This window comes from Anoplolepis gracilipes, chromosome 5 (assembly GCF_047496725.1).
Source record: "Anoplolepis gracilipes chromosome 5, ASM4749672v1, whole genome shotgun sequence".
Lineage (NCBI taxonomy): Eukaryota > Metazoa > Arthropoda > Insecta > Hymenoptera > Formicidae > Anoplolepis > Anoplolepis gracilipes.
In genome coordinates, this window is record NC_132974.1 from 2,994,331 (window position 1) to 3,010,033 (window position 15,703).

The window sequence follows — 15,703 nt, forward strand, 5'->3', positions numbered from 1 at the left end:
TATCTATCATGTAACTATATTTAGCCAAATTACTGAATATATAGTATATATATTCGAAACAATGAGATTTTATTAAGTTTTTATGAGTTTATCAAAAACAGAAAGTAAGAAAATTTATTCTGACAATTATATTTTCGATAATGGATGCTTAAATCAAAATGATTTTTGTTTTCGTCGAATTATATATTATATACATTTCGCTGTTAGGTTATAAAAATATATTACATGCGCGGGGCTGTGCCGTCATTTAATCAAAAACAATTATATGTTAGAACTAGATACTATTAAATTGTGCCCCACTTCGCTGAAAACTTTGTATTCCATTTTTTATTGAGTGAACCGAACAAGAGATTTTTGAGTTTATCGCATTTGTTAAATGCATTTTGTCGTCGATTACGTTTAATAAAAAAGCACGGAATAGGCCACAATTTTTCGCGTGCAAACGCTTTAACAATAGATTGGAAGAAATCTGAGATCTATAAATGCTCAGTTTTTATATATGTTTTATTTTATGAAGTGCTTTATTGGCTTTAAGAAGAGATTTAAAGATATTTTTGATAATGTCAATATTAAATCTGTAGATTTATATTAATTCAAAGGTTGTATTAATCCATATTTTTCCAAAGATCTATATGATACATTTATTTCTCTCTTCTAAATGTTCAATTTTTAATAACATATTAAATTTGAACTATTTCTAATATTTATTCTTTACAATAGTATGTTTTAATAATGATCCGAAAATACAATTAAAAATATAAAATGGAATTCTGTAAAAACCCAATTTGCGAGAAGTACTTCAAAATTTTAAAATGTAATACAAAATTTAACAAAACATAAATATAATTTATATAAAAATTTATATAAAAAGAAATTGTATTAAATATACAATACGTAAATATACAATAAAAGCACATTTTTTTTCTAGAATTTTTTTCAACAATATCTCGTGTCTTAGAAATTAATCTGTGTGTTATTTGCATAAAAAGTAAATGTTTTTAAAAGTATTTTATTTAAAGTATTCTATTTCTTTATTTAAAATATTAAAAATGTTAAACTCGACAATTTTAGAAAATATTGTTGTAGATAATTGAATTTTGTGATCAATAAAAATATAAAAATTTTCACAGTCTCTTATGTGTAGAAATTTTATATAGGTTTTTAAATCTTGCTCTACAAAACTATTTCAAGTTAAATCTTTGAAAGAAAAACACTTAATGTTTTTAAACACAAATGAATTATTAAAGTATCGAAATAATTCAAATGTAAAATGAAAATGTAGTATGTACACTTATGTGCGGATTTACAAGTATAAATAACAGATAAAGAAAGAGATAATGTATATATTATATTGACATCAAAAATATCTTTAATTTTTTTTGTCTTTCTGTTATCTAATATCTATTTTATTCGTAACCTTTTTAAAATACCTTTCAGCTCAAATATATTCATGTCGAAAAAAATCATAATAATTCTTTAATAAAAAATTATGCTTTGTATTGCATATAAATAAGTAAAGGTATACAATTTTTTTATATCTTACGTAAAGAAACGCTTGTACGTACAAGTGTAACTAATTAATATATTCTTCTATAACATATTCTTTATAAAAATTTTTTAAAACCAATTTTTCCAAATATTATTATGCATATATAGGGGTTTCCAGTATACTTTATACTATTCTACATAAATTCCTTAATGTAGATTTGTAGTAAAATGAAATTCGATTTAAAAGTAAAATACACTTAAAACATTCTACAATAAATAACATTTTTTACTTATGCGTTTTTTTATAAATTAAATTATTATTTAAACATTTTTTGTCACATTAAAACAAGACTTTTTTTTCTTGCAGAATATGTAGAGCTGAGAACACAAGTTGCATCTGGGATAATCTGTATTGTAAGTACATTCCATTGTTCAATTCACTTTGAATCATGTTACATTTCTCTGATTTTCTCATTATATTTGACACATCAATGATTGCTCGAACAAGTCTTGAAATATTTACAAGTAAGTTGCATTTTCCCGTTACAAGTACAAAAATCTCTTCGGTATGATTAATCATGTTTATATTTCAACAAATCTTACTTCATATATATATTAGGTCTATTACCATCTACGTGCTACGTCAAAATTTGTTTGTAACAATTATTTGTCATCAATATTACGCTTGTTACCTTTGTGCGAAAGGCAACGCGAGATGCCGATAAAAAATGATTGTCTCGTTACAAAACGCAATTCGTACGTGACCTCGTTATTACTTATGCCGTGTTTAAATCTTAAGTTGTTGAGCATAGTTGCATTCAAAGATGATCGATGGCTTAATCCTTGTATAATCTTTTCCAATTTGCGAAGTAACATTGTCAGCAAGATATTGCACACAATATCAATATCTTTTTGCTTTGCAAATATTATTATTTTCAATGGTTTGAATCCGCTTTTAATCCTTAAGGATATTTTCTATTCTTCACACTTCATCATCTTCTATATACAAAGTCGTTTCACATTTTTCATTATCGATCTGCACTGTTTTTTCAACTATTATTTGCGAATCTACGTCCTCGGCAATAATTATTGGATTTTCTCGTAATATCGTATCTGTCCTCTCGCTTATCAATCTATGCGATTCGTGAGACTTTTCATCATCTACTGAACTTTCCATATCGATTTCCGTGACGTTTTCCAGTTCCGGTTCTTCGAGTAGCATGTCAGCTTCCGTAGGTATGTCGCACGATAAAGCACCTGCTTCCTCGATATCTACTACGTGACTGTCGTCAGAATTGTCGGCACGGCTTTCTTCTGTATCAAGGGACATCGTCGTAAAGTACTTTGGCTCGCAATCGGAACTTTCCATAACAGCTTGAGTGTTTAATGAGTGTCGACTTGATTGAGATTCCTTCGAATGTTTATCGAAGGATCGTCTTCTGTTGTCATCCGATCTGGAATGATGCAGTTTAGGATGACGCGATTGTCTTCGCAAGTTCTCTCCACTGCTCGTTCGTGATTTTATTTCCGTTTCGTCGAGCATATAGCGGGTACAATCGACGCTGAATCTTTCTATTGAAAATTTCCTATAAATTTAGTTAGAAAAAAGATTTTGTCTTGCCTTGATAACTTGATTAAAATGATTAGAGACATTTTATGTAATATAGATGATATAGTATTAAATTATATTTATATAATACAATGCTACACAGGAGAGATTGGATTTACATGTAAACTAAGCGAACTACGATTTAAAGCCTCATATCAAATTGAGATGCGCAATATTAAAAAATACTTGCAAATAATTTTAAATATATTTATTAAATATATTTTTTTTTAAATTTTGAGATTATTTTATTATTATAAGTTACAAAAAATTAAACTACAAATTCAAATCATCTGCTAATAATTGTGAAATATCGTAACTACAAGCATTATAATTGCAAGCGATATGTAACGAATTATTAGAAACAAATATAAGATAATTATTTTTTATTGTATAAAAATTGATACAAAATTCTTTACCTGTAATCTCCTCTGCGAAAATCAGGACTTTTTCTAAACTCGAGGCTAGCCTTACGATTTCCTAGCGAAGCTCGATCGAAGCGACGGTCACCGCCGATTCTATCGAATGACATTTTACGGAAGTTTGGCGACGAGATTTTTCGGAAGTCTCGCGGCGAGGCCTTACTAAATTCTCTTGATACTGCCGTTAATTCTTCCAACAATCTCAAATCTATCGAATTTCTTTTTCTTGGCACAAAGTCATCTGGATATCTATAGGCACCTAAGCGAGATATATATAATTATTGATCTTTATCTGGTTTTTTAAATTATAGATTTTTTTATCTATTTTTAATTATTGATTTAAAAAATTTTTTTAAATTGTTGATTTTTTAATTATTGATCTTTATCTAGACTTTTTTAATGCTTAACGGGGCAATTTCTTTTTTGATCTAAATGAAAAATAATTTTCTTAGTTCATAAATGTAATTAGATTAAAAATTTAATTGCTTGAATAAAGTTTAGTATGTATTTTTGTATTTTATATAAAAGGAATAAATTTGAAATTTTTTAATAGTTTTTAAATTGAATAATACTAGCAAAATTTTCTCTGATTTAGAGCATATCTGCTAGTGATTTGATTACAATAACGATCTCATATATCGTTAAGTAATTATATGTTCAGAATCATTTATTTATAGCCACCTGTCAATTTAGGCGAATGCACGAGGGTCGGTTGTGGTTGTGTAGCTTCGTCTACTTCCTCGACATCTTCCACTTTTGTTTGACGAAGTAGCTGATGTCGTCTTGCTGTATCGGATCGATCCTTCACTTTGAGCGTAACAGGACCTTTATTTGGAATGTGAAGATCCATCGCCATTGAGACTTGACTACCACTCTTTTGATGTTCCAGACTCTCTCTGCTAATCTGTCAATTATTGAAAAAAGTTTTTATTGGTCATTTTTAATTGAAATCTGAAGACAAAACACTGAGACCAATGAGAATAATTAAAATTTGTCAAAATCTATATTCCAAAATTTCTCTTTTAAATTTTATGATTTATATAAAATATAATTAATATAATTAAATTAATAGTCTCTAGAATATAGCGAGAGTTTCACAAGATAAAGGTCATAAGTTTGCTTCTCTAAAAAGGAAGGCTTTATCTTTATTTTGCAAGATGCGAACATTTTGAAAGATGCTGAATACCTGATGCGGACTGTAGCTTGGATTATCGACCGAAAGAGCGTGTCTCTGTAGTAATTCTGGATTCAATAGCGAGCAGCCCGCGTATTTAGGCGATCTTCGACGTGGAGATTTCTTGTCGACTAATGTTGGCGCACTCGGGCTCTTCTTTATAGAATGTGCTACACCTTTCTCCTGTAAATCTTTCGAAAATTGCATGAATTCTGCTGTTAGCTGTTTTCTGGAAACTTCATGCGTGCTGGGACTTGGACTGCGATTCACTCTAAATAGGCCCAATTGATGATCCCATTTTGTTGTCTGGCTCGATGTTGATCTTCTATTACGCTGGCTTTTCTTTAACGTTGATGCTTGGTTAAAGCGATAACGAGCTGGTACCACCTTAGCCGCACTGTCACGTGCTTCGAAGGTCATCACACAGGCAGCTACTACGATAAAGCCTGCGAACATCATTATTCATGTATATGTATATGAACAGAATGTAAATTTTATGTACAAGTTACAGTACATGAACATAAAACATGTGTCTTCAGATTTCGCTATTATTAATAATTGAACATGTATCTAATTGTAAATCAACGTAAATTTGAAAAGATTTTATATAACTGAACAATTTTTTAAATTCAGTATAATACAAAATAAGACAAAAATTTAATATAAAATAGATTTTATTTTATTGCATGGCAATTACTTTTGTAACTTATGTATATATATATATATATATATATATATTGCATAATTATTACTTTATATAAAATAATTATGAAATTTTTTATTCAATTAAATAATAAAATTATATACATATATTTATCTTATAATTTGTTATTTAAGATACTCGACTTTTGCATGTATGCGCGAATTAGAAAAGCCATAAAACATTTTAAAAATATATTTTTTTAAATACAAAAATATATCTATTCATATATATAAAGATCTATGTGGCGCGCGTTTATCTAAGGTTTCTGGTACTCAACTTTGGAGCGTAAGCCTCCATAGCTCAGGGGTTAGAGCACTGGTCTTGTAAACCAGGGGTCGAGAGTTCAAATCTCTCTGGGGGCAATCTTTTTTTTTTTTTTTTCTCGTTTCTATTGAATATTTTTATTTGACCATGATATCGCAATATATTGCACATTTTTCGCGTTTCATCTGCGATTTTCCACTCTACATCCGCTCTACACACGTTATATTATTCGATGTTTTATTTGTAGCGATTTTTAATCATCATACTTTTTCGTGTAAAATTAACACATGTATAGAATTTTCTAATTTTATTTTGAGTTATAGTTAAAGTTATAGTGATACATATATATTAGTATATAATAAAAATACAGTTTATAAAAGATTATTTATAAAATTAAATAATATTTTTAACAGATAAAATAAAAAAGAATATAGAATATTACATACATAGTATATTATATTTGCATTAATTGTATGCTATATTAAATTGTGAAAAATTATAGTGCAAAAGTATTCCGATTTTTATAAAAAAAATATCAATTTTTCTTTATTTTACTGTGCATAAAAAATTGAGAACATCTATAGCATAAAAAAATTGAGAATATTTTAATTTTAATATAATTTTTCTCACATCATTATATCATATTATAATAATAACAATTATATATTTTAACATATATATTACGTAACATTGCATGCAATTATATGCAGTGCATCAAATCTACTTCGTGGAAAATGTTTATGTACATTCTGCAACAGTGTATCTATTTATTATTACAGTTGTATTCAAGGAGATTAGTATTATGTAACTCAATCGAACAAGTGTATCGCGCTTGTAAATTATATTGTATGCAATGTATATTACCTCCCAGACCCATAACGACAGGGCCGGCGTAGCTCAGATTATTCAGATGAAATCCGCGCGATTCATTCTTCACTTTTACCGTGATGTTGCCTCTGATCTCTTGTGCCACCGACAGTTGATCTGCATAATATCCTATTTAATGAAACGAGAGAAACATCCTTAATTCATAGCATGTGTATGTGTAGTTATTGAATGTGGATATACTAGATAGAATTTAAATATATGTATAAAAAAATATCTTGATATATCGATTAATTTAAATATTATTGTGACTTTTTATTTAAAACATCATATAAGATTTCTATAAAACATTAAGTAAAATTGTTCTTTCTCGATATATCAAAAAGCATTATACCGTATATTAAAACAAATAATATTTTTTTATTAACTTTGCACCTGTTTTATTATGTCGCATGTTTCCTAATTGCAGTACAAAAAATCGGTTAAAAAAACAATTTTTTCATAATAAATATCCGATAGATATTTTGATATTTAATTAACAGACAATCATTCCTCAATATAGTACCAATGTCCAATAGTAAATAATTTTATAACATCCAATTAAAAATCTAAAAGTGACAATAATTTAATATTTGGATATCCAAAAATGTTGGCTATATAGCTGTGTTAAATAAAGTGCATAAATTGTTGTTAAAAGTAGTATCAAATCTAATTTGAATTTTCTCGATTCATGCACGTAAATATAAGTAAGCAGTAACTGCAAGCTTGCGCGTAATAAAGAAAAAGATTAGCTTTTTGTGGTCTATGCGTATTACAAGATTTAATTATTTACATACATATATTTGAGATTATATTATATATATTAAAATATTTTTTATTTATTTTTCAATTATGGAGAATATTAAGAATACGTAAAATAACTTTGCGATATTAAAGGTGACAGGAACTAGACCACAAAGGGTTAATCCTTATGTTAGTAAAACGCTCTTTGCCTCGAAGCGAATAGTGTGACTTAAGGATTAAAATAAAATAGCATTCGATCGAATTGTATATAAACCTATGTTTAATTTATGTGTAATTCTACTCACCTATAGTCGCCATGCAAGCTCCTAAAAGCATTAGCAGTAGCCCAATTCCGAGAGCTTTGCAGGCGTGCCACAAGCACCGCGTTGTCACCTTGCCTCTCACCACCTGTTTGATTTAATTGCCGCCATTAACAGTTAATAACCTGGACAATAGTCCAGTTGTTTACCAGTCGCAGCGGCACAAACACACGTACAAGCGCGTTTACATGATAAATCGATAAATCAATTACTATGATTTAGGATGTAACATTACGGTGTAACGGCATAGTAACGCTTCTTGGTGCTGATAACCATGAGGGATACATGGTCTTATGCAGCTATTTACGTGATATAAATTACTGCATAGTGAAAGATAGTATAGTGCTAAGATAATTAATTGATATAATCATAGATTGTTTAAAATAAATATAAAAACTTTTTTCTACAAGAGTTATATTGAAAATAGTTTTGCATTTACATAAAAATTGTCGTGTAAGAAAATATTATTAGCAGAGAGCGATAGTAATTCTTGCCAGCAATAATGAAATAATTGTAATTTATGCGTTTGTGTTTGTATAAAATTTTTGCGTATATTTCTCTCGAGGCAAATTCCCTATCGGAAATAATTTCTACAGGCAAAATTCGTGCTAGAAATGATTAAAGTAGAGATATGTTCCTACGGTATATGTACATGCTCTCTACATATGTACACTATTTAGCTTTCTGTCTCTTTCTCTTTCTTTCTATAGCTAATTTCCATTGGCGATCTGCTTTCTAATAATTATACTAATGAAGCCGATAAAGAGTCTTATCTTTCTGATGTGAGTATATATACACACTGTACTCATTATCGACCTCTCGAGTTTTGAAAAGTGATGAAAGTGTACCTGTACGTTCCAATTAGCCCCAGGCCCGCAGGCTCTTCTCTGCGTCCCCTGCCATTGAATGCTTCCTTGTGGCATCCTGTATTCATAAAAGCGGATATTTCTTTTTTATGACGCACTGAAAATTTTATATGTATCTATATATATTAGATTGCTTACCCTCACGTTTTCCAGATTCTTGTGCCTTAGAAACATACGCTCCCAAATTCTGCAAGAGATCTTAATTAAATATTAAGAAAAAAAAAGAGAGAAGTTAATTGTTGAAGAAGAAACAAGTTAAAAAAAAACTAGATGCTATTCCTACAATAAAGTAGAGAAATATTCAAAAATGGTAGTAAAAGTATTTTTATTTCTATTTATAACCTCTGCTTTTGTCTAGTAGTTATACTTGAAACAGCGTTTTTATTTTGCAACAGTAGAGCGTAATACTGCCGCGAGTCCGTTAATTAGCAATCCCGAATTCATCTCGCGGTATTATGCGCGATCTTTTATCTGTTCGTGGCTCGTCACGTAGCGTCGGTTCCACGTCGGTGTTTTAATTTGTGACGTACATAACGAGCACCGAGTGTACTTTCTAACACATCGACACTCATTTGTATATTGTCTTGTCATCTAGCCACGTATACGTCATTCGACCGTCGCACACAATATATACGTGAGAGTTATTATCTGACTACGTCGTCGGTGTGCATCTCTTTCGTGCACGGCGAATGCAGCAGAAGTGCATTGTTCGTATGCCTGTGCCTCTCGCATTTCGTCTTTCAGCGTTTCGAAACTTTGTGCGTCTTCTATCGATTCAAATCCCTCTTTACAGTTGCAGTTGCAATCCTTCTTTGCGTCTCAAAAGTTGGCCATTTACGCTTACCAGATTTTTAGTGACAATAAGTTTCTTTTTTTTTCGATGTCGAACTAGTTTGTGCTTCTGTTTCTAAAAATTTGTTTTTTTTTCCTTGGCAAATATATTCAAGACGTCTGATTTTTAGAACTTTATTTTTATATAGCTTTTTTTTTTCCGTAAGAGAACACGTATAAAAATTTATATATTTGCGAGTTGAAATAATGTGTCCCTTTTAAAAACATTTATGAAAGCGCAGTTTGTACGCAGAAAAAAACATTTATCACAATTTAATTAATTGAAACAATTGAAACAATCGTGTTACTTGTACGTATCAATGGATTTCGATGGCAGAAATTTGCATATTAGGTATAACATGAAATTTTATTCTGGATAATTAGTACGTGTGATTTAATAATATAGTTTGTAATAGCTCTTGTTCTCTTGTCTATTCACAATAATACGGGCACAATTCTACTTAAATTGCACGAACTCCGTTCGGCTATTTTAGAATAATTCGATCCAACGAGCTTTCAAGAAACTGCTTTCCGTTAGATTGCTTTTCACAGTTCATTCCGCACAGAGTAAATTGAGAGAGTACTCAATTTAGGAGAATGTTCCGCGCCATGTTGTTTCAAGATTTTTAATTGAATTGATTTAATTTAATGTATGTGAAATGTTACTGTAGATTATTTGCTATCAACAATCTTGGTAGAACTAGTATTGAAAATTTCTTTGCTTACAAATAACAAGTAATTTTTTTGTAAACATAAAAAATTTATATAAGAAAATTCACTTTATATTTCACTTTATACATTAAATTAATTTTTTTAATAAGATTTGTTGCACGACATATTTACTTAATGAGAATCTTCTTATCAAAATTGTATAATACTCACTATTATATCCCGGATCCTCTATCACACATGTAACTTTTCAAATACAGGTAGTAAAGTTAAGTTTGAAAGAATGTTTCTTGTTGAGAATTTTATTGACTTTCTTATAAACTATTGAGAAGATTTGAAAGAATTTCTAAATTATATATGTAGACAACTACAATTTGCGTTTTTAATTAATTTTGACTGGATTCTAATAGGAATTAAATTGGATATATAATGATATCAACTTGTACGTTTGATTATCGTATTAACCAATAATCTTCTATTAAATTTTTTTAAAGAATCGAATCTATATATTTGTTAGAGTATACAGTTGTAATGGTATCGTACATATGTACGATAGAAAAATATTTTTCTCTCTACACAGTTATATTTCAATTTATACACACACACACACACACACACGCACACACATACACAATTTTCACATTTATAACTTGAGCAAGATTTTCTTTGTATTATTCACGTTTTAGTTAAATTAAAAATTTAATTTTAAACACACATATTACGAGCAAAAATAGAACGTAACAAACTTATTGTTAGAATTACCTTTACAGGTCTGACCCAAACTCACTGTCGAGCACTTTTATTGTTAGATGGATAAAATTAAATTTGTCCACTTTTCTTCTATTTTTATATCTAGCATATGTAATATACCATGTAAATCATTTGAATTAAAATGAAAAAATATTAATTTATAGTCAACTTTTTTTTACAAGACCGTCGTGATTTATACGTCTCTGATTGAATTATCCATGATTTCAGCAATGTTAATGTATTTTCGAAGTGATCTCGCATAGTTTGCCTATATCTAACTGGATTATTAACATCTGACACTTGTGCTCTTGCGCTCGTCACGAAACCGAGCGCCACGTTTCCGAGATAAATAATGGATTTCGATCCTTGTGCAGAGGGTCGGTTACCATAACGACCGACTCGGCCAGTTCCATTTGCATAACCACGACCTTTCATTGTATGTTGTATGTTTTTCCTTGTTCAATTAAAGCCCGGTTTTCGATCTATCGCACATAGCTTGTTTAAATAATGTATCGCGGAAAAATATCGGATTTCCGCGAGCTTTCCAATCATTTTCTAGACCGTTGCCACGCGAGATTTCTATTGAACTCATAGTGATTTTATGTGATGACATTTTATATGTTACTCTTTGACTTTTGAAATCACCTGCGACGCGCGCGTAAAACGTTTTCTGCAAGACAATATTCCAGAATATTTTTATTATAAACAATATTTTTTTGACGTTTCTTTTTAGTATATTACGGGATGTTATTTATGTTTTCAATATATTATACAATACTTTTGTTAATGAACATTAATTGCGTACAAATGACGTAATAAATGCCTTTATTACATTTTATAGATTTAATAAACGTATCCGATATATCGTTATTTCTTAATATCGCGCAAATATCATATATGGAGAGGTCGCGATCTATATTTAATCCTTTGAGGTATATTGAAGCAAACCAGGTAAACGCTGATTGTTCACGAAAAGAATGGGATAAAAAAGCTTCTATTACGACCTACGCCGTTACGGATATCGATGTAATCAATGTGGGAAATTTTTTTGCCATTTATACTAAAGTTTTAGATGTAAACATTAAAATAAAACTAATTTTTAAAATTGATTGAAAACTTAGTAATAAATGCTTTTGTAATTAAGGCTAATAAATTTTTGTCACGCTCAATATTATTAAAGCAGATGTATAAAAGAAGTTAATAAAAAAATAATTACATAAAATTAATTTAACAAGAAGAATAAAAAAGTGCGTTGCTTATAATTACTTATATACTGTATATTTTTATCTCTATGTTCGTTATATCTAATTATTATATCATTTCAATTTTGCAAGTATTGCCTCAGAGAATATAAAAATATACGCTTAAGCGAGAGATTTAACGGGTCGCTATTACTCTGCCATTTGAATTAGCATTTTTAATTACTCTTCGTAATGCAATCTTCTTGATGCAGAGTCGCGTACGAGTATTTTATCATTCATCTTGCTATTTTCATACATATACTGTATACACACCTCTTTATATATTTATATATTATGCTCTGGAATAGTATATAAAAGTATCTTTCTGCTATTTATGTACATCACATTTTGCTTTTGTAAATGAGCGTACGTATTTGAAATATTTGCAGAGAGAGAGAAAGAGAGAGAGAGAGAGAGAAGTTATTTAAAATATTATTTAAAGTACACATTGCTATTTACATTTCTTCATCAGCTTTTTCATCATTTTTTCTACTTTTTTTACGTTGTCACAACATCCTGTCCATATTGCATATTTTGCTTTCAAAGAACCAAGCACAACAATTAATTACGATCGTTCTATCTCTAGCTTTTTTTTTTACCGATGAGTCAGATACGCGAATCAAAGTTCCATTGAGATTAACGAGTTGTCTGTTTTGCTCTAACGCTACTAATATTACGCGATGCTATCGAATTACTCATGCGGTAAAGATTGTAATGTGCACAATCCGAAGTGCTAATCAACAAGATGGCTCAGAAGATAAACCTGAAAATTTTCGACACCACGTCGAGAGCATCGACGTGGCTTTATTTTTATTTCGACACGTGTTACGTACGCACAGCGGGAAGGGCAAACTAAGAAAACATGATGATATTCAGGGCGATTCGTATTTGTGCCATGTCTCTCGTCATTTTACTTTCATTATTTTCCGTGATATAATTAAACTGTCAAAGACTCTAAAGACGTGACGCTTTTCAAATAGTGATATAAATTGTTCAATGTCACACTGATTGACTATGTATAATGCGATCGTCATAAATCATTTTCTAGAAAATGTTTTCTTGAATGTAGAATTTATAAAATATATATAGCGAGTTATTGGTATATTATATTTAATTTATTGTACTTTATTGTGATGCATTCTTAATTAAAGTTATGATATTTTTTGCTTGTTAGAAATGTATCCACATTGAAAAGAAACTGTACTGATCGATTAATCTTGAGAATATCTCAGGTTATTCGATAACTTTATCGAGGCCAGCGAACCGAAGAGAAGAATTGTACTAAACGCAGGATTTAGTTATTAATAAGTCAGAGTATAAATCAGATGCAATCGGACTCTGAGTGTGGAGCGACAAGAGGAAATCAATGATTGTATGTATAAAGTGAAGATGTCGGTATATAATGTGAAATGCAGACCACTGAACAATGAAATATTCTGTCAAACTACAATGTGCTTTTTAAATTCCTTTATATATTTCTCTATAAAACGCTTTAATATATTTTTATGAAATATCTCCATCTCACAGTAAAGTCTTTACATTTTTGTTATTACGCTGATATCTTATATCTGCGTCGTTTGTCTCAATCCTGTCTTCGTAATCCTCTTATTATATTCATGTTTTGTATCTCCACACTTTTGCACATTTTTGCATCTCCACAATTTTCTCTCTATGAAAGAATCGTCTTTTACAAATATTTTTCTAAATTACTCTAAGAATAAATTACTGCTCCAAAAATTCATCATATCTAACTGATATTTCTATCTGATAATTATACGCAATAGATCGAATCAGGATATTTTTATGAGACAAATTAGATTTCCAAGTTTAAGCAACTTTTTCGCAAATTTTTCGTAGTTAATTGAGATTAGGTAGAGTATTATAAAAATTGATTTTTATCGATCCAACTATTGTTACATTGTACGTATATTTCAAAATCTCCTTGCATGCGTTAAAGATCTAAAAATCACTCACCTTGTCAAAATCCAGCGCATTGAAGAGAACACTCGATCATCGTACGTCGCGAGTCAATCCCGCGCTCATGTCAACTGCTTAACTCTACATCCCGATGTTCTCTTGAATAAAAAGAATGCGCGGGAAGAATCGCGTGAGAAACACTATTAAACAGTCTATCTACTAAATCATCGACCGATCGAAACTTTTTCGTCGTGTCTTTCACCGACACTGTTTCGCACTCGATTTTCCTCCCGTATTCCACTGATGCGCGTCAAAGAGGACTGCCAATCCTGGCGCGTTTATCCTCGCGGCCCTTGTAGATGGATCCTGACGGTAGTCAGCAAAATCTGTGTGGTACAGGATAAACGATAGGCTCGAGAGAACGGCACTAAATCACCATCGTCGCGGTCGACGGTACCCGGGGGAGAGACGCTCGACGAGATGCTCGAGGGAGTGTCCTCCTCCTTCCTCGGCATCACCTGTTGGTATCGCGCCGTGACCCCGGTCACGGTTTTATACGGGGTGACACGCTGAAATCTCTGTGGCCGGAGCGGCGCGGCGCGGCACCTCGCAGTGCGCATTCGCCAACACGGCAGATCAATGTGTGTTAAATCGCGAATTTCTCTCTGCTCTCTGAGAGGATAAGGATCCAAACCGAGTCTCTTTCCTCTTCTCTCTCGACGGTCGGTTACGAGTATGATGTCGTTATATATTTACCCGTTGATTTTACGACGTATCAAATGCGTCTGTTACGGCTAGATAGCGTGCAAATGATAGCTTTTGGGTTTAGATAGATAGATATTTACAAATATAGATAGATAGAGAGAAAGAGAGAGAAATTTAAAGAATTTTTTTAGATTAAAATAAATTACATTATAGGACGGATATATTAAAACTGCTATCATTTAAATATATACCCAGAATATATAGATATTCCTTATATTTTAAATAATGTTCTACTTTAACATTTTCTTCTAAGTTTATCATCTTATTTTAATTTTCTTATCTGTAGCACAGTGTGTGCTTCTATTTTTATTTATATTTACATGCGTGGTAAGAAAATGTATAATATTAGATATCGGAATTTAGTTTGATATGTTATTTTTTCCGATATTAGTTATTTTTATTACTAATGTATATGTATATGTTAAGTTTAGATTATATATAAAGTGAGAGGTCGGTTTTGATAGATAATATTGTTAATATTTTTTAATGTTTTGTCCCAGCAGATATTAATTTCTTTTTTACACTCTTCGACTATCAATATAAATTAGATTTGTCGACCGTTAGCATATCGATATATCGTACATTTTATGGATTATTAAATCTCTATTAAATTTCGATGAGTTTTATTTTGTCACGATATATATATAATATATAATATAACATTAGTTACACTTTTTTATACATAGCTTTTATTTTTCACCAAGAGTATTATTATGAATAATATATATATATATTATTCATAAGACAGCTTATGATTGTGTAAGTGATCTTCTTTACTTTTTTCTTTTTGATATAATAAACATGATAGCTAAAGAAGGACGAGTTATTAAAAAGCTACCGCAAAAAATTTATCTAATAGATCAAAGTCATTTTTTAAAAAGTGAATATATGGAACATTTTACTTATTGATAATAGCAAATCAAATGTAATCATGTCACATGATATTGCTTGTTCACATTGATTTCATTAATATTTCAGAAATTTAATATGATTATTTTCAATCATCTGAATTAGATATATATAATTAGTTCGAATTATATAATTATATAATTGTCAGAATTATAATTATTAAGTTTATT

At 30.1% G+C, this 15,703-nt stretch overlaps 1 protein-coding gene, 1 long non-coding RNA gene and 1 other non-coding gene across 7 annotated transcripts in view; 2 read left to right on the top strand and 1 right to left on the bottom strand.

Annotated features, from left to right (window-relative positions):
- Positions 1 to 15,703, top strand: part of LOC140666043 (uncharacterized) — a 182,303-nt gene that overhangs the window by 9,535 nt on the left and 157,065 nt on the right. For 3 of the 4 annotated variants that reach the window (XR_012046690.1, XR_012046693.1, XR_012046692.1), the window contains one exon: positions 1,856 to 1,902. This is a non-coding gene — a long non-coding RNA (uncharacterized lncRNA). Of the gene's footprint in view, positions 1 to 1,855; positions 1,903 to 13,116; positions 13,292 to 15,703 lie in introns of those variants that run through there. The other variant, XR_012046691.1, reaches the window with a different exon arrangement.
- LOC140666036 (uncharacterized) lies at positions 1,633 to 14,489 on the bottom strand. 2 transcript variants are annotated; one of them, XM_072892755.1, is made up of 10 exons: positions 13,917 to 14,489; positions 8,590 to 8,638; positions 8,434 to 8,509; positions 7,571 to 7,673; positions 6,918 to 6,941; positions 6,522 to 6,653; positions 4,703 to 5,136; positions 4,198 to 4,420; positions 3,514 to 3,775; positions 1,633 to 3,074 (listed from the first exon to the last, which is right to left on the bottom strand). In XM_072892755.1, exons 3-10 carry the CDS (start codon positions 8,506 to 8,508, stop codon positions 2,471 to 2,473), a joined length of 1,857 nt encoding a protein of 618 aa, XP_072748856.1. In that variant the 5' UTR covers position 8,509; positions 8,590 to 8,638; positions 13,917 to 14,489; the 3' UTR covers positions 1,633 to 2,470. The 2 variants fall into 2 exon arrangements, with proteins under 2 accessions (XP_072748856.1, XP_072748857.1); XM_072892756.1 differs by lacking the exon at positions 6,918 to 6,941 and having other exon boundaries at positions 13,917 to 14,486.
- Trnat-ugu (transfer RNA threonine (anticodon UGU)) lies at positions 5,683 to 5,755 on the top strand. The gene has a single exon. It is a non-coding gene; the product is annotated as a tRNA-Thr (tRNA).